The sequence below is a fragment of the Octodon degus genome, unplaced genomic scaffold, assembly GCF_000260255.1.
Source record: "Octodon degus isolate 3935 unplaced genomic scaffold, OctDeg1.0 scaffold00016, whole genome shotgun sequence".
NCBI classification, from domain to species: domain Eukaryota; kingdom Metazoa; phylum Chordata; class Mammalia; order Rodentia; family Octodontidae; genus Octodon; species Octodon degus.
The window spans coordinates 16,529,792-16,548,329 of NW_004524592.1; the positions used below are offsets into that span (position 1 = coordinate 16,529,792).

Here is an 18,538-nt window from a genome sequence, read left to right on the forward strand (position 1 = left end):
ATGATGTAGAGTGTGCCTAAGGAGAGTCACATGGAGAGAAAACATTCTCTCAGGCTTTCACAGAGAGCACATTGGCCAAGCAATGGCCATGATTCATCCACATGACTGACACTGACAAAGAATCTACAATCTGAGGTACAGGGTCTCAGGATAAATCCTGAGGGGATTTGACTGACCTTATCAGATCCAAAAACTACAACTCTTGTTGCATAGGTATTGCTTTATCTTGGTCTCAACCATCCAGCAGAAAAGTATAAAAACGAAGTGTAGGATAAAGCCATGCTGTTATGTTGAGCTGTAGGGGACTCAGGTCAACAATTTCTGACCTTGCCAGTCAAGCAAAAGACTCAATACTATTATGGACTACTGGACTCTTTTAGCATATTTTGCTGAATTCACACACCTATAATATTCAAATGACGGAACTAAACAAAAAAGGGGATACAGATGAATGTCCATTTTGTATCTATATTCAAAATGCTTAGGTTAGATATATAGTTACATTCTGTTAATGAATAGAAGGATTTGTTGTAATAGTGTTTGTAAATAGGATATCATGTCTGCATCTTGTACAGCAAATAACCACCAGGAAGAGAGTATGCAATGTGTTAATTATTGAAACTGTCCTACCAATTTGATTTGAAACTGTGTCATTGCGATTTCTCAATAAAATTATGGAAAAAAATTAGGCAAATTAGCTTAAAGGTTTAACATGTCTAAAAAAAAGTTTGTATTGAAGTGTCCTAGCTATATATTTTAGCATTTGAAAGCCCTGCTCATCTGTCATATCATTTACCAAAGTAAACTTCTCATTTATTAAAAGAATCAATAAGCCTGGTGTGGTGGCGCATACCTATAATCTCAGCACTCAGAACCTGAGGCAGGAAGATCACTGCGTGTTTGCAGTCAGCCTGGACTGGATAGTGAGTTCAAGGCTAGGCTCAAAAAACAAAAATAGAAGAACCACCATTAGGAAGAGCCAGTAGTCCAAGTAGATGACAATGTGCAAGAAAGCTTGTAATGATGTAAATTCAAAGGATAAAAATGTTAAAATTAAGGGCTTCAAGAAATTCAAAGTTAAACTGGATATGGTGGCACAAACCTGTAGTCTCAGCATTTGGGAGACTGAAGAAGGATAATCACCACAAGGTTGAGGCCAGCGCGGCCTACATAGTGAGTTCAAGGCCACCCTAGACTAATAATAAGACCTTGTTGCCTCAAAAAAAGCAAAGAAAAAGAAATTCAAAACAGGTTTTGTTGTTTATATACATTATATTATCTGTTTTGTATGTGGTCCCAGATCATTCATCTTTATTCAGTGATATATCATGTATAGGAACAGATTCCCTCTGTTTAATGTGATCCATAGAAATCAAACATTTCTTCTGAGTCTTACAGAAAATATCCTTATTTCTCCTTTTACCACCACCTTAATAATACAAAGAGGGAAATTTTTTAATTCTATGTTGGAGCCGCATGTGTAATTATTTGTAATTATTAAGTATCTCCATTTCATCAGTTGAAGAAAACTACAGAGGAACTGAATGAAGCTTTATCAGCAAAGGAAGAAATTGCTCAAAGATGCCATGAGTTGGATATGCAGGTAAGAGGTCTGTTCTGTAAACCATCACAAGTACCACCAATTGTACTATGCACTGCTTTATAGTATAGCAGATGATGCCGCTTTTTTTTATAAATAGGAAAAATAGGTTTTGGTTAAAGGGAAAAAAAGTTAAAAATGTTAATTTCTGTTCTTTTTGGCAACCAGTTAGGTTTAAAATGCATTAAAATGGTGCAAACCTACAAGGGAAAAAAACAGTAGAGAGATCCGCACATGTCTTCAGAGTATGCTAGTAAATTGACTTCTAAGAACAGCAAGGAAGATTTAAAAGAGGACCAGATTTGTGGAGTCTTTTGTGGATTTACCAGTTTCTATTGTAGAAATACTCTTTTAACAGTGCACATTCAAGTTACTGGTGGTTAATTGCCAATTTGCATGATTTTCAATATTTAACAGTTTGGCTATAGATAGCTTCAGGACACAGCCTTCACCAACTTCTCAAAAACCAAAAGGCAAGGGCGGCAAGATAGCACAGAGGACTAAGTGCCTGCTTAGGCCAATGCAGGGACCAGAGTTCAATCCCCAGCATGCCACAACCCCTCCACACACCTGACTCCTATACCCCAAACACATTAAGCCAGCCACCCATACTGGGCGTGGTGGTGCACATATGTAATCCCAGCACTGGGGAGTCTGAAAACAGGATCACTATCACTATAAGTCCAAGCTGTGTAGTAAGACTCTATACCAAATGCATTTAAAAAAAAAAAAAAAAAAAGCCCACAGTGTGTTATGTACATGTACCAACTCCCCACACAAATGTAATCGAAAAGGTACAAATGACAGAGGCTGAGAAATAGAATGGGACAGGATAGATGCAATCAAGAGAGAGCTGCTGACATCCTCTCCCATCAAGGAAGGTCAAGAACTATTCTCTAGTACAGCAGTCATTACTTGGAAGGCTCTTCCTCCCTGTGAGCCAATCTGAGCTCAAAGTCAGCTGATTTGTCATAAAATATTTATCAGGGACTTACATGTCCCACATACCACAAGAGAATTTATATGGTTGGCCAGTGTCCTATTCTAATCCTCTGCACAGCATTTTTTCTTCTAGTTTTTGCATGTATTAATTCACTGTTTGGTTTTATAAGATTTCTATGTGTATGTTTGTTTATTATATTTGTTTTGAATATGTTGCATGTAGGAGTAGGATTTTGTGCTTTATTTATTCTGCCATCCCTTGTACCTAGCAAAGTGCTTTAGTGTTCCACCTGCAGCAGGCACACAGGGCGTATCTGAGTGAGGGAAAGCATGGATGGTGTGTGATTGAATGAAGTGAGTCAATAGGTCATTGAGGTATAAATCATGATAGAAGTGTATTTGTGGTAGGGTGGAAGACTCAGCTTGCTATAATGTAACATATCAGAAGACTGAGTCACTAGAAAATGTCTGATGTTGATAAATCTAGAAACAATAGTATATAACATCTAGAGATACAAAGTAATAACTGCGATGCTTAATCTTTGTTGTCAGCATGATTGTCTTCAAATAGTGCACATAGAAATGTGTCTGGTGGATCATGAGAACATGGCTTTGGGGGCAATATGTTGTCCCTGGCCCCCTTTTGCTGTGTTCGTCTTCTCCTGTGCTCTGCTCCCAGGCCACCACAAAGGTAGCTTCACTTCACTGGTATGTTTCTGCCTCGAGCCAGTTTACTGTGAGCTGAAAATGAGCCAGAAAAGACCTGTCCTTTAATTTTTGGTATTTTACTCCAGAAATGTAAATACTAACCAATATAAAAGCCAAAAGCTGTCATGTTAGGAATACTTGAAAGCAAATTTTGAGGAGTGGGAAAACTCAGACATTGTTACTTTTTAAAATTAGGTTATTAGTAAGAAATTTAGAACACTAATTTACAAGGAAAAATTCCATTTGTCAGAGCAAAAATGGATCACAGCCCCAGAGCTGAGGAATAGCTTTGATTTTTGCTAAACTCCATGAGTCCTTCACTTTCTGGTGATCCACCTTGTGCTGCTCTGAAATCTGGTATATCTCTTTCTCAGTGTCAAAGATCTCACCTTCCTGGTGTCTGGGTTTCCACAGCTGTTGCTTCTTGAAGTAAGCATCAGTGAGGTGTTTGGGGATTCTCATTTTGCTGAAACCAGTTTTTTGTAGAGGGGCAATGACAAATTTCTGATGTGTTCTTCATGGAGGAACACATTAAGGCTAAGAGGCCTAGTCAGAAGTAGCAAGCCACTGGCCAACTGCTTCGGAAAGACCACTCTCTTGCCTCCTTAATGCCCGGTAAGGATGATCAAGATGGTGCTGGGAGTGATACCAACTTGAAGTTTCCACACATGCTGACTGAAGAGTTTCTTGCTGTGGCTCAAGAGCTTTCCGGGCACCTCTTCAATAGGGTAGTATCCAGGCGTTTTTCAAAGCTTAACCACCTGTGTACCTCCATTCTTGTCACCACTGACTGGTTTTGTGATCATAGTAAGAACTTTCTCCTTTTTCTTATCCATCTTTGATTTTCTTTCTCTTATACAAAGCCTTTCTGGAGTACATAGCAGATCGGAAGTATCTACCAATTCCTCTAACCAGGACAGGATTTTGGCTGCAGTGAGGCTGCTCCTTGGACTTTTTTGCCTTTACCTTACCTTTTCTATCAGTACCACTGGCAGCACCCTTCTTGGCTTCAGGTTTCTTCTTAGGGTCTGGCTTCTCAGTTTTTTCACCAGCCATCTTGCAAGATGGAAAAGAGCAACATTGTTACTTTTGATTATATGCTCCTTGGCCTTGTTTGATTTTTTTTAAATTTTATTTTCAATTATTTTCATGAATAATGTTTATGTGTTTTTAGGATTAGTCTCCTTTTTGTATATATATAGCATGATTTCTGGAATATGTATTAAAATATTTAAGCAATATTAGCTAGTCTTTTTGTTTTGTTTTTGTTTTTTTTCTTTCTAGGGCTAAAATTGAATCTCGAGTCTTATACATGCTAGGCCTGATAACCTCAAATGTAACATTGATTCTTAATTAAATTTGAAGAATCTTTGATGTAGATCATATTTCTGACCAGTATACAGTTAACCTTAGACATTAGTAGCAAAGAGATGAGTGTTGGGAAGCTGGGGGTATAGCTCAGAGAAACTTAACAAGTGTAGAGCTGACATTTCAGATTTATTTAGCAACATTCATTGTACACCCACCATGTGTTATGTACTGTTCTAATTGCTGTAGATATAGCTAAGAAAGGGAGAAACACACAGAAATAGATAAAACATTTCTGACCCCAAAGTACTTGCATTCAATTAAAGAAAACAAGTGATAAATAAAATAGTATGTTATGTGATGATAATGCATTCTAAAGAAAAACACGATCTGGGAGGCTAAAGCAGCAGGATCATAAGTTTAAGCTAAGCCTGGGCACATTGGTAGTGGAGACCCTGTCTCGGAATAAAAAATAAAAAAGATCTAGGAATGTAGCTTTGTGCAAAGGGCCTAGCTTCAACCTCTAGTACCACAAAAAAGAAAAGGTCAGTGAGAAGGAAGGATGAAATAAACAGAAATCAGTACAGTCCCAGTAACTGAGGTCAGTGAATCAATTAGTAAAGCACAGAAGATTAACTTAAAGAATACAGAGTGAGGAGAATGTATTTTCAGTTGGGTTGTCAACATAGGCCCCCATGAGAATGTGATAGATTAGTAAAATCCTGAGGAAGTTTGGGTAGCAAGTTTTCTAGGCGAAGAGAATCACAAGGTAAGTAGAGCCTTTGCACCCACATGGTAAATTCAGAAACCACCAAGATGAAGATGGCAATAGTATAAAGGAGGGTGCAAACATACAGGAAGAGGCAGTTAGTCTAGAGGCTTCATATATGTCTGTAAAGACCAAGTAATGTGCAAAGTCATTGGGGGATTATAGTTAACAGTACCTAATTGTTAACTTAAAACTTAAAAATAGCTAGAAGAGGACCAGCAAGATAGCTTAGTGGTCTAAAGCACCTGCTTAGGTAAACTTAGGCAGGTGCAGGAGACCTCAGTTCGATGCCTGACACCACATGATGCACCAGCCTCGCCCTCAAAAAAATAAATAAACAAATAAAAATAGCTAGAAGAAAATTTTGAATGTTTCTAATACAAAGACTTTAAAATTTGAGATGGTAAATATACTAATTACCCTATTTTGATCCTTACATATTACATTAGTATGAAGATATCACATGAACTGTACCCTAAATGTATGTATAATTGCTGTATATCATTTTTTAAAATAATGTTCCACTTGGAAAATCTAAATATAAGATGCCTGTTGGACATGTGAGTTAAAATGATCTTCACTTCAGTGTTTTAGGCTAGAAATAGATGATGTTTACACCCAGGCAACTGGAAGCTGTCAGTATGCTTAGAAAAGAAAAACTCTAGACAAAGGAATCAACTCAGGAGTATAAGGTAAAAACAGTGCATTGTACACTGTACACAGAATGCAGGAGGGTAATGTGTCCTGGAAGCCAGGGGAAGAAAATGCTTCAAAAGGAATTTTGGTCATGTCAGTGTTGTCTTAATGATGGGAGTCATTGATGATCATAAAGAACAGTGAAATGTTGGGGCCAACAGCCCAACTAGAACATGTTCAAGAGAAAATGGAGATTGAGGAAGGAGACTTAGGAATAGCTGACAATGTGTGTTTTACCTTATTGACATATAATTGTTATAGGGGATAGGGAGATGGTTCAGTGGAATAAGTGTTTCCCTGGCAAATGCAAGGGCCCTAGTTCTAATCCCCGGTTCCGCAAAAAAAAAAAAAAAAAAAAAAAATTGTTATATAGTAAACTCATGTTTAACATATAGTTTTGACACATTTTGATTTACATATGAATGTGTGAAATGATTGCCACAGTTAATATAGTGAAACCGTCACTCTTAAGAAGTTTCTTGTCTTTGTGCAGAGTCCCCAGTTCTGTTCTGTTACTGCAAATTAGCTTGCATTTCCTAGAATTGTATTAAGAGAAATCATGCAATGGTTTGATTTTGTTTTGAGATTTATCCATGCTATCAGTGTCAATATTTAAAGTTTTTTATTGCCAAATAGTATTTTATCAGATAGGTATACTACAATTTGCTTATCCATTTACCTCCTAAACTTTTGGGCTATTTTTGTTATAAAGTTACTGAAACCTTTTGATTTTTTCCTAAAAAGTCATTGTGTAAGTATGTGTTTTTATTTCTCTGGCATAAATACCTAGGAGTAGAATGGCTAGATAAATCATATGGTAGTTACACATTAGTTTTTCAGGAAACTGCTGAGCTATTTTCCATGTTTGAAATATTTTATACTCTCATAAGAAGTGTTTGAGTCTGACATTTGTTCTCATCTTTGCCCACACCCGGTATAGTATAATCTGTACTTTTAACTCTATCCATTGTAGTGAAATTCCAATGATAATTTTGTGGTTGGATTTGCATTTGCTTAGTAACCAGTGCAGATTATCTTCCTTTGTGCTTAGTTGCTATCTGTAAATCTTTAGTAAAGTGTCTTTTCTAATGTTAAATAAAGCCAGATGTCTTGGCATGCACCTGAAATCCTTACTACTTCAGATGCTGGGGCAGGAAGATACCTTGAGACATCACAGTTTGATGCACCTGGGCAACATAGCAAGATCCCTCCTCAAAATAAATGAACGAACTCTTGCTTGCTGTGCATGTGCAGTATTCCAGAATAATGTAAATGTGTTACGTGGAGGTGATTGTATTCCTTTAGGGATTGAGCTGATGCCAGAATAACTGGATGGAATAACTGCTGACTTTCTGTATCCCAACAGGTTGCAGCATTGCAAGAGGAAAAGAGTAGCTTATTGGCAGAAAATCAAATACTAATGGAAAGGCTTAATCAGTCTGATTCTATTGAAGATCCCAACAGTCCAGCAGGAAGAAGACATTTGCAGCTCCAGACTCAATTAGAACAACTACAAGAAGAAACATTTAGGTAAAAGCTTATTAAAATCTAATCTTAAAACATTTGGTAACTTTTAATAAATTTAAAAGTTAAGAATGTAGCATTAGGGTCAGTTACGGTAGTGCATGCCTGTGATCCTAATATATGGGAGGCTGAGACAGGAAGATCACAGTGAGTTGGAGACCAGCCTAAACTGCATAGTGAGACCTTGTCTCCAAAAAAATAAAGGGTAATATTAGGACTTCTAGGTAATTACAGACCAAGAAAGCTTAAAATTTAAAAAATAAAAAGGGGAGAAAAGGACGGAAGAACTTAGTCTTCTCAGAAACATTAGAAAGTTCGTTGCCTATAGTCTACATCAATAGTTCAAAATGTGATTTCAAGGACCCTGGCGGTTCTTTTAGATTGCTTCAGAGTCTTCAAGGCCTTTTCTTCCAACTGCATACTTGTGCAAGGGTGAATTTTCTTTATTTTAGCAAAAAGCAAAATGTTGTACCACATGAATACAGAAACAGGAGAACCCAGCTGTGTTCTGCTAAGCCAGTTATAAATCACAACAGTGTGAATCAGTGCCACCCATCTCACTTCTTAGCTTTATAAAATGTATTTTTGTATACTATGTATGTATAAACATAATGGATTTCTTACTATATTTTCAAATGAATTAAGTAAATATATTTAAGTGTTTTAATTCTAATATGACAATATCAATAGGTTAAAACCTGCACAACTAAAAGTACTTTATGGTTCTCAGTAATTCTGAGCACATAAGGGCCCTCAAACCAGAAAGTTTGAGGACACTGTCTTCATCTTAACTTTGTGAAAGAGATTCAGTGGATAAGATCCAAGCCTGACTTTATACCTTTTCTAAATTGTGGCTTATTTTTAAATGGCTTAGGAAATTACATTTTTCTTTATTAAAGACACAGTGGTTTATGCTATTAATATTTCAGAATATGTTTTGTAATACTATATTTTGAAGTGCCTCAAGTATTTTATCATTACTGTACAGTTAAGTATTTTGTATTAACTAGTCTTGATATAATTAAATATAATGATTTTGGCTCATCTTTTTTAGTTTAGAACTGGTGCAGTAAAAGACAAATCAGTGACACAAACTCATATCTAAACATACTGAAATGCCTGATATAATGAAGGTATTATTTTTTAACTGACAAGAGTTCCATTTGTTTGGTAAATGATTTAGGGTAGCTATTTGGCAAGAAAAGTTAGATTCCAGCATTTTATCATATACTAAAAAGAACTGTAGGGAAATTAAAAACTTCAAAAGTGAACCCAGTAGAAGTGCTAACAAAGTGTAGGATTAAGAGAAGAAAAGGGGCCGGGGAGATGGCTCAGTAGAATAAGTGTGTGCCTGGCAAGCGTAAGGGCCTGAGTTCAATCCCCATTTCCGCCAGAAAAAAAAGAGAGAGAGGTGAAAACTAATTGTACACTAAAAGCAGAAACTCTAAAATGTAAGATTAATCAGTTGAACTACATAACATCCAGAACTCTATATATTAGGCTGGGTATAATGGCATATACATAGGTAGTCATGAGGTTGAGGTAGGAGGATCGCAAGTTCAAAGCTAACCTGGACAACTTAATATAGACCTTGTCATCGCTTCTTGGCCTTTTGGCTAAGATCAAGTGTAGTAATATAGACCTTGTCTCAAAATTTTAAAAGGGCCAAGGTTGAAGTAAATAATTAACTGTGTAAGGTGAAAGAAGAGATGATAAGACTTGTAAATCAAAGAAAATGTATATGTTAATTAAACAAATCCGTTTAATTAGAGGTAGGAATAGTATTACTCATGTTTTGGGGAAAAATATCAACCAAAGTGAGACTGGAGGATGCATTTCCAAAATGTTAATAGTACTTATTTATCTAGATTAATATATGATTTATATTATATTTTCTAAGTTTTACAGATTTTTAAGGAATGTATTTTAATTCCATAATTAAGAAATAAATCTTTCAATTTATCTGCAGTATTGTGGAACAGTTTCGGTGTCTAGCTTTTCATCAGTAGAATGGTCACCAGTTGTGACCTTTTCCAAATCTTAGGACCAGGGAATCCTTTTGGTAAAGTTATGACTTGGGAATACATCTTGCGGCCACAAATTCACAGACATGTTCACCAAAAATTTATTTCTATATTTCATGTTTTTGTTTTATTTTACTGTTCTGAAGAAAACTCTGAGACAGTAAGTACTATTTTCTTGATCTATCTGCTTTTGGCTTTAGACTAGAAGCAGCCAAAGATGATTATCGAATACGCTGTGAAGAGTTAGAAAAAGAGATCTCTGAACTTCGGCAGCAGAATGATGAGCTAACTGCTTTAGCTGATGAAGCCCAATCTCTAAAGGATGAAATAGATGTTCTGAGGTAAGCAGTCTTTCCTTTCTGTGGGTTCACAGGCAAAGTAGTTCTATTATAGTAAGACGGCTCTCAGAACATCTTTCAGAGCCAAATCACCTGGGTTCAGAGGCACCATTTATTTAACTTCTCTGCAGCCATTTGCACATCTATAAAATGCAAGACATACATACTAACCTTAGGTTTATATGAGGAATCAAGTGAATTTATATTTGTAAATACCTGGAATGATTTAGCACATCCATTATGTATTTGTTAAATGGAAATTAACCTGTAATTAAACATGGTTTTGCAACTTGTAAGTTACTACCCTGACGTTTAATTCTGAACCTTCCAAGCCCTTGGTCTGTTTTTCTTAGATGTTAGTTTACATCACATCATAAGGGTTCATTTCCTTGCTGGACACTCATTTTGTCACTATTCTCTCAAGCACCTCAATGCTTACCTGTCACTGTCCCATTGTCCTCTGTTGAATTTCTCCAGCCATGTCTGTTTTCCACATTTTGATAACTGAAAATGTACAGAGAATCATAGAGTGATACAGTTTTGTCCTGCTATAATTTTTTCTGTTTTTAGGACAGAGTCTATGGGGTGACAGGGTCTCACTACAAAAATTGAACTTGTTGTGATTCTCCTGTACTCAGCCTCCCAAGTGCTGGGATTATAGGCGCACACCGCCACACCCAGTCTTAATCCTGTCTCAACGTGCCCCACAGGCAGGGCTGGCTCAGCATGTCAGGGATAGAACCCCGGCCACTGTGCTCTGCCTAAGCAGGCACTTTAGTCCACTGAGTTATCAGGCCAGCCCTGTCCTGCTATAAATTAATGATCTCATCACTAGATTCTGCCTCCAGCCTGCCTTTCTGCTATGTATCAGTACATTGTTCTCTGTGCTCTCATTGATATTAAGTGTTCTTACAACTCTTCCCACATCTCTGCCCACACACCACACACCACCTCATGCTTTAGTCTCAGTAGATAATCCTGTTGCTAGTTGCTCACAGAAAAGAGCCTGTGACCTGTTGAACTCTCCATGGCCCTTGTTTCATGTTTCTCTGAACTTCCCTCAACTCTTGCGCATCTTTTTTGTCTCTAGAAGACAGAACTGTTATTCTTCCATCTATTCAGGATTAATACTGGCTTTACTATTGGGGGTCTCAGACCATACTTAGAGACTATGGTATGTTAATGATCATTTTTCTTTTCATCTTGAATACACACACACACACACACACACATAATCTGTCTCTTCAATATTAATAAAAGACTACTCTCTTCATTAGAGAACAAAACTTAGATCACATAAAATTCACATTCTCTTCTTAGATCCCTAAAATTTGCCACTGCTTATTTTCCACTTCTTCACCAAAGGCTCTTTGCTGTGACCTAATGACATACTTTTTGGTAAATCAACAAACTCTACAGATTTTATTGTACTCTTGTGCTAAATGTGATTCTGCTGGTTACCTCTTGCTGCTTAACTTTTCTTAGATTATGTAACATTCTTGATATATTTTGCTGTAATTTTGGTCCTTTTTCTTAATAAATGAATAAAAAATTAACCTGGAGTCTCCTTTCATCTTGTAGTTTCATTTGAACTTGTTTCCTGGTGATCTATCTGGGTTTAAGACTGTCTCAAACAGCTTTACAATTGTGGATGTGTCTAATTTTTAATTTCCCATCTCATTCTAGACATTCTTCTGATAAAGTATCTAAACTAGAAGGTCAGGTGGAATCTTATAAAAAGAAGCTAGAAGATCTTGGTGATTTGAGACGTCAGGTTAAACTCTTAGAAGAGAAAAATACTATGTATATGCAGAACACTGTTAGTCTAGAGGAAGAGTTAAGAAAGGCCAATGCAGCTCGAAGTCAACTTGAGACATATAAGAGACAGGTAAGAGCAAAAGCCATGTTCTTCATGAGGGATGCTGCAGCAGCAGCAGCACCCCCCACACACACACACACATATGCGCACACACACTGAGTTTGTCAGAATGCTCCTGACTTGACTTCACAGCTTTTAACTTTTTATTAGATTTACTTCTATTTTATTTACATATAAAGAGATTTAAATGTATGTCTTATACGAAGGGTATTGATTGGGCCCTGTACAGGAGATCCTTTTTTTTTTTTCCAATATTTAAATTTGTACTGCAATACGGAAATATACAGTAAAATAACACAGGAAGCACATGCTATACAAGTGAAACATGCTGTCCTCTGTGCACAGGTAACTGGGGCTGTTTTTAGATTTTCCTTCCCATAGATCTGTTTATATTTTTACTCTCTACATATTCATCCTTAAAAATGTATAAGATTTTGACATTTCAAAACATATAAATGATTCAGTGAAAATATATAGTTCACTGTTTTTCTACAGTAGTGTATTATGAGATTCATTTATGTTGATAGGCATAGCTTTATCCTATTCATTTTCCTTGCATACAACATCTCACTGAGTGACTATCAGAAATGTACTTATTTTAAGGCTGAAGAACCTATACAGTAATAATCAGCCCTGTGTGTGTGTGTGTGTGTGTGTGTGTTAGTGGGTGGGTGGGATGTCCTCTGTCTGTGTGTGTGTGAAAGTTTTCTTTAGAATATCTGTGCTGTAATTAAATATTACCAGTTTGTTTCCAGAGTGATTGTATTCTTTTTTTTTTAGAGTGATTGTATTCTAATGTTGTCTTTTTATTAATTCTTTTCTCCCTTCATCATCAGCAAAACTGCTGAGTTTTTCTAGTTAGCTGAATATAAAATGTTGTGCATTCCTCAGAATGTATTTACTAACCATATCTCTTTTGCAAATCTCCTGTTTTTTTCTTTGACTCATTTTTTAAATGGAATGATTTCTCTTATTTTAGTTTTTTATATATTTAATAATTTTTTATCACTCCCGGCCTGGTGGCACACACCTGTAATCCTGGCATTCAACATGCAGAGACAGGAGTATTGGTATGAATTTAAGGCCAAACTGAACTGCAAAATGAGACCCTGATTCCAAAAACATTTTTTAATAATAATTTTTATCATATTTTTTCCTGAGGGTCTTTTGTATTCCTTATTTAAAATTTCTACCTTTAATAGATGTTTGATTTAATACTTATTTCTGTATCTGTTGGAAGAATCTTAATGCTTCTCTTTTCTATTAATATGGTTATAATAGATCTTCAAACCATCATTACAGTCCTAAAACAAATTTAGCATGGTCACCGTGCATTTACTTGTTACTTCTAAATTTTTAGGGGTCTGTGTATGTGTATTAGTCACTAGGGACTGGACCAAGGCATTTCACCACTAGGCTACACATCCTTTTTCTTTTTTTATTTTGAGGTAGGGTTGCCCTCCCTTAGTTGCCCTCACCAGCCTCAAGTGGTCTTTCTGACTCAGCCTACCAGTTAGCTGGGATTATACGTTTGCCACCATACTCATTTAGGACACTTTGCCCCTGTAACTCGCTGTTTTCTACTTCACGTGCCTTCCGTATCTGGTATTGTTCTGGAACTTACATTACCTTAATAAACTGATATTGGGAGTGGTTTCTCTTTTACCATTCTCAGAAAGAATTTGTGTCGAACTGAAAGTTTCTAATTCTTAATGTTTTAGTACAGCAGCCCTGAGCCAATATCATGAATGGGTGCCAATATTTTCAGTGGAGATGGTTTTTCCTCATTACTTTAGGAGAAAATTTTCAAATATTGAGCAAAGTTGGAAAGTTTAATGGACTTAAATAAGGACTGAGAACTTACCTAAAAAAAATACAAACTGAAAAAAACTATTGTTTTATTTTATTATTATTATTGTTATCTATCTTTTTGAGACAGAGTCTTTCTGTGCAATTTAGGCTGGCCTTGAGCTCACTTTGTAGCCCAGGCTGGTCTCAAATTCAAATCAATGCTCCTACCTACCTTTTTTAGTTCTGGGATTATAGGTGTATGCCACCACAACTGGCTTATAAATTATATTTTTTAATGAAATATAAAATGAAGAATGGTCTGATGAGTGTTCCTGAAGAGGGAACAGGAAGAATTGATTAGAAGAAAATGTTTTTTGTGGTTCTGAATGCTGAGTTATATCCTTGCTTGCCTGCCATCCACCCACCCTTCCAGCCTTCGTTTTTGTTTTTTTTTTTCTTTCCTTATGTTTTTCCTGCCTCAGTCTTCCACATACCTGGGATACAAATATGTGCCACCTTGTCCAGCAAGGAAAGCATTATATGGAGGAAAAGATGGCTGAACGTTTTTCAGTACAAATCAGATTTAGAAATAAAAAGAAACCTACATATAGAAATAATTGTAGTGAAAGTACATGATATACTGTTTCTGACCTGATACTTAATATACTTTTTTATGATAATTTTAAAGTATTTTCCTATGAATTCTCTTTGTATCCTCTTTAAAACCTCTCTAGTTATTCTTACTTGTCTTTTGATTTTATAGTTTAGATTTTTTTATTTTTCAAGTATTAAATCTAAAATATATATATTTTGTATAACTCCAATTTGAAAATCTTACAGATATTATTCTGCTATTTTACTGTTGATACTGTTAATGTTTTTGCTGATTTTTATTTATTATACCTATTTAAAATTGTGGCCTTGGGAGCAGGGGAGATAACTCAGTAGAATAAGCACTTCCCTGGCAAGGAGAAGGGCCTCAGTTCAATCCCTGCTTCCACCAAAAAAAAAAAAAAAGGAAAAAAAAACAAAAATAAAAAATAAAATTGTGGCCTTTGTCATTTTGTCATTGGCTCATCTTTATCCTGTGGAACCGTGGGGGTACTGCATTGAGATTTGGTTTGTCCAGAAAATATATGTGTTTGCTTAAAGACAAGTTTTCTATACCAACCAGGACCATTTTAATTGTTTGGTTAGGTTTTCTGGACAAGACAAATAAGAAAAGTTCAAACACAGATCCATGTATTAACTGATGGATACAAGTTTCTAAGCTAGGTTCTTTTAAATCCAGTTTATCTTGCTAGCAGATTCCTCCCCACCCCCTACCCACCTGTTTACAGCCTCGGCACCTTTTATAGCCCATTGAGGTTTGATACCCACTTGATTCCTGTTGACTCAGAGCTCAGGGTTCCTGTTAAACACAGCTGCTGTCATGGCACCCATAACTTCTGAGGGAACTTCATCTCCTACTTAAGTTTTTGTCTGTTTTGACTTTAGCTATGTGATTGGATTTCCCTCTCGTGGGATCTCCTTCCTTTCTCCTTCCCTCATTTTTTCCCTCCTTCCCTTCTTTTTCTTTTTCCTTCTAATATTGAGAGTTTCAGACTACCCAGTTACTGTATTGTTGGAAATAAAAGTCCTACAGATTTATAGTTTCAGTGTTGTTACTCTAGATGATTATGATTTAGGAGCCTGTGGTATGTAGGCAGATTTTGATTCCTAGTTCTCTCCATTATATTAAGCTGGTGGATCATATTCATTTATTTGCATATGATGAGGATGTTTTCACAGACATGTCAAAGAAAATATTATGTATTGGGAAGAGGGACAGTGCTAGGGATAAAACCCAGGAGTTCGTGCACAAGCTGTACCATTAAGCTAAACTCCCAGCTTCTACAGGGTAATTTCTAATGTTTCAAATCATAAAAATTAACATTATCTTTCTGTACCAGGTAGTAGAACTACAAAATAGATTATCTGAAGAATCAAAGAAAGCAGATAAATTAGATTTTGAATATAAACGTCTGAAAGAAAAAGTTGACAGTCTTCAAAAAGAAAAGGATGTGAGTATTTTATACATTATAGGTCTATTTGTTTGGTGCTACTAAGATTAAGACAGTGAATTAACTCATGTTTTGACTACATTAATTTCATCAGTTTTTTAAAATTAGAGATTCTGTTTATTTTAAAATTAATTTCTCTTTGCTTCAGAAACATATCTAAAAGATGAGAAAGAATATTTTTACTTTCACTCTGAATTTTTTAGTGCATGTTTATCTTTTCTACTCATGCTACTCTTTTACATTGTATTTTTTTTTTTTTTACATTCTTGACTTTCTGTAAATTTAGGTAGTCTTTTTGTTTTCTAAGAATTAATATAGAGGATACTTCTTCTTAGTGTCCATATTTTAGATCTTTTTAAGGTTTTTCTTTTTGTTTTGTGGTTTGGTGTATTTCATTTTTATCCTTTTATGTTTAATGAAAAGAATGTGAAGGATGTAGTAGATAGCTTTGTTGTTTATGTTTAGCCATTGCTAATATATTACCTTGCAGTAGTTGACTAATGTTAAGTTAAATAAAAAATCTTTTTTGTCCTTCTGTGAACTTTCCATAAAAGATCCAAAGGTAAACCACACTCATTTTCACTGTTATTTATTGTTTTATTGGCTAAGGCCCATGTGACTGTATTCATATAACTGTATTCATATAACTCAAAGCTAATGTACTTTTCTTTGTCTGTCAGAGGTTAAGAACAGAAAGGGACTCGCTTAAAGAAACCATTGAAGAGCTTCGTTGTGTACAGGCTCAAGAAGGACAGCTCACAGCACAAGGTAAAACATTTTAGTAATCTAAACGTGCTTTATTTCTGAGATCAGTACAAGCATTAGGGTCACTTTTGGATGATTACCTAACCAGATAAAAATGAAAAATTAGAGGAAATAACATTTTTGAGCTGTTTCCCAGATTTTATGACAGATTCTAGTTTTTATTAGATTTATTTGCCAACTTTATAAAAACAAATGTATTGGGGCTGGTGAGATGGCTCAGTGGTCTAAAGCACCTACTTAGAACAAGCTTAGCAAAGCACAGGGACCAGGGTTCAATCCCCCAGCACCACATGCCAGCCAGCCCCGCCCCCTGCTGGGCTGAGCTGGACACACACACACTAAATAAACAAATAAAAAAAATTAAAAAAAAAAAAACAAATGTATTAACATTTGAGCTTTATTAAATAAAATGTGTTTATTAATTTACCTTTTTTTGGTTGTTGTTGTACCAGGGATTGAACTCAGGACATTATACTTGCCAGACAGGTGCTTATTCCACTGAGCTATCTCCCTGGCCCCTAATTTACCTTTGATAATGTAGAAAATTATATTCATAAAAACATCTCGGGACCACTTGAAACATAAATTAAACTTTCTAAATTAGTAAGGCTTTTTTTCACATAAGAGAAATAGAGTGGCTTATAATACGTTTAGCGGCTCGGGTCCAGAAACTGTTCTTCAGCACAGGGCAAGATTACCACTGTGTGTGAAGTGTGCCGGTCCACTTTGTCCTCCTGTTGTAGACTGTGGGAGATTGATGCGTGACTGCATGCCTGCAGTCTTTCCAATTACCTGAAACTAATTTTTCTTTTCCCATGACCACAACCTTCATTTCCTTCTCAGCACGCCTTCTAAAAAACCTTGTCATCTGCCTTCTAGTTTCTGTGTTGAGTACAGAGTCTACAGGGTCTCATTACACAGATTGGACTCGTAGTGATCCTCCTGTTGTCAGCCTCCCAAGCGCTAGAATTATAGGCATGTGCCACCACACTCAGTCTCAGTCCAGTCTCAGTGTGCTCTGGGGGCAGGGCCAGCATGACATGCTAGGGATGGAACCTGGTCCCTGTGGCGTTTTAGTTTCTGTCTTCCTCTTTGAAGCCTGTTAGCTCTTATCTGGCCTTCTCTTCCAGCTTACCCAGTCTGCATATCAGCTGTTTAACTGTGTTCTCATTACTATTCTATGTCCTTATCCTTTTGACGTATTCATAGACAAGCATGTAAAAGCCTAATTCAGCTAGCTTAAAGGTTTTCTCTATTCCAAATTACTAAAGCCAGTAAAACAAAATTATATCTTTCTTGATTTTTTTCACTAAACATGTACATTTATTATAATTGAATCCTTTTTGTTCCTTGGTGTTTATTTCATTTATCTGTAATCAAATCTATGTAATTTTTTCCCAAAATTTTAAGATTCTAAGCTAAAACTTAGCACGCTTTTGCTCATAGCTTATTTTATCAAGAAAACAAGCTCTCAATATTTGTTTCTTTGCTGCCTAAAACCTCTTCTATTGAGTCTTGTTATATAATTTAGGCTGACCTTCAACTCACTGTGCAGCACAGGTTGGCCTCAAACTCACAGCAATGCTCCGGCCTCAGACTCCCAAGTATTGAGGTTGCAGACATGTGCCATCATGTCCAGGAGTGTATGTATCTCTTGACCAGTAGTTTTGTTCCAGAAATTTACCTTAATGATTTACAGAATTATTTGAAATAATGAAATTTAAAACAACCCAAAAGTTAAGTGCTATAGGAATGGCATTCTCATTCATTTGTATATGCCTACCATGGACAGATGTGTGTATCAGGTTAGAAAAATAGGTGATAAACTTACTCAGCAAGCTAGAAACTGAAAGAAACTTCTTCAATCTCTAGTAAAGAGTATCTGTGAAAACCCTATATAACAAATCTTACATTTAATGATGAAAAACAGTACTTTTCCTGCAGATCATAAAAGGCAAAGATGTTCACCTTGTCTGTTCAGCATGATGGCAGAAGATCTACTTCTGAGTGTGTGTGTGTGTGTGTGTGTGTTTTTTTTTTTTTTTTTTGCATAGCTGGGGATTTGTTTCTCTGTATTAGTAATAAACATTGTGAAAAATAAAATAGTATAAAAGATACTGGGGACTGCAAG

The 18,538-nt window shown here is 36.0% G+C and overlaps 1 protein-coding gene across 3 annotated transcripts in view; it reads left to right on the forward strand.

The window, feature by feature from the left end:
* Positions 1 to 18,538, forward strand: part of Hook3 (hook microtubule tethering protein 3) — a 136,169-nt gene that overhangs the window by 77,346 nt on the left and 40,285 nt on the right. For all 3 annotated transcript variants that reach the window (XM_004626668.2, XM_023709994.1, XM_004626669.2), the window contains 6 exons: positions 1,520 to 1,603; positions 7,390 to 7,553; positions 9,772 to 9,912; positions 11,596 to 11,797; positions 15,532 to 15,642; positions 16,323 to 16,410. In XM_004626668.2, the coding sequence (XP_004626725.1) occupies positions 1,520 to 1,603; positions 7,390 to 7,553; positions 9,772 to 9,912; positions 11,596 to 11,797; positions 15,532 to 15,642; positions 16,323 to 16,410 (790 nt within the window). The remainder of the gene's footprint in view (positions 1 to 1,519; positions 1,604 to 7,389; positions 7,554 to 9,771; positions 9,913 to 11,595; positions 11,798 to 15,531; positions 15,643 to 16,322; positions 16,411 to 18,538) is intronic.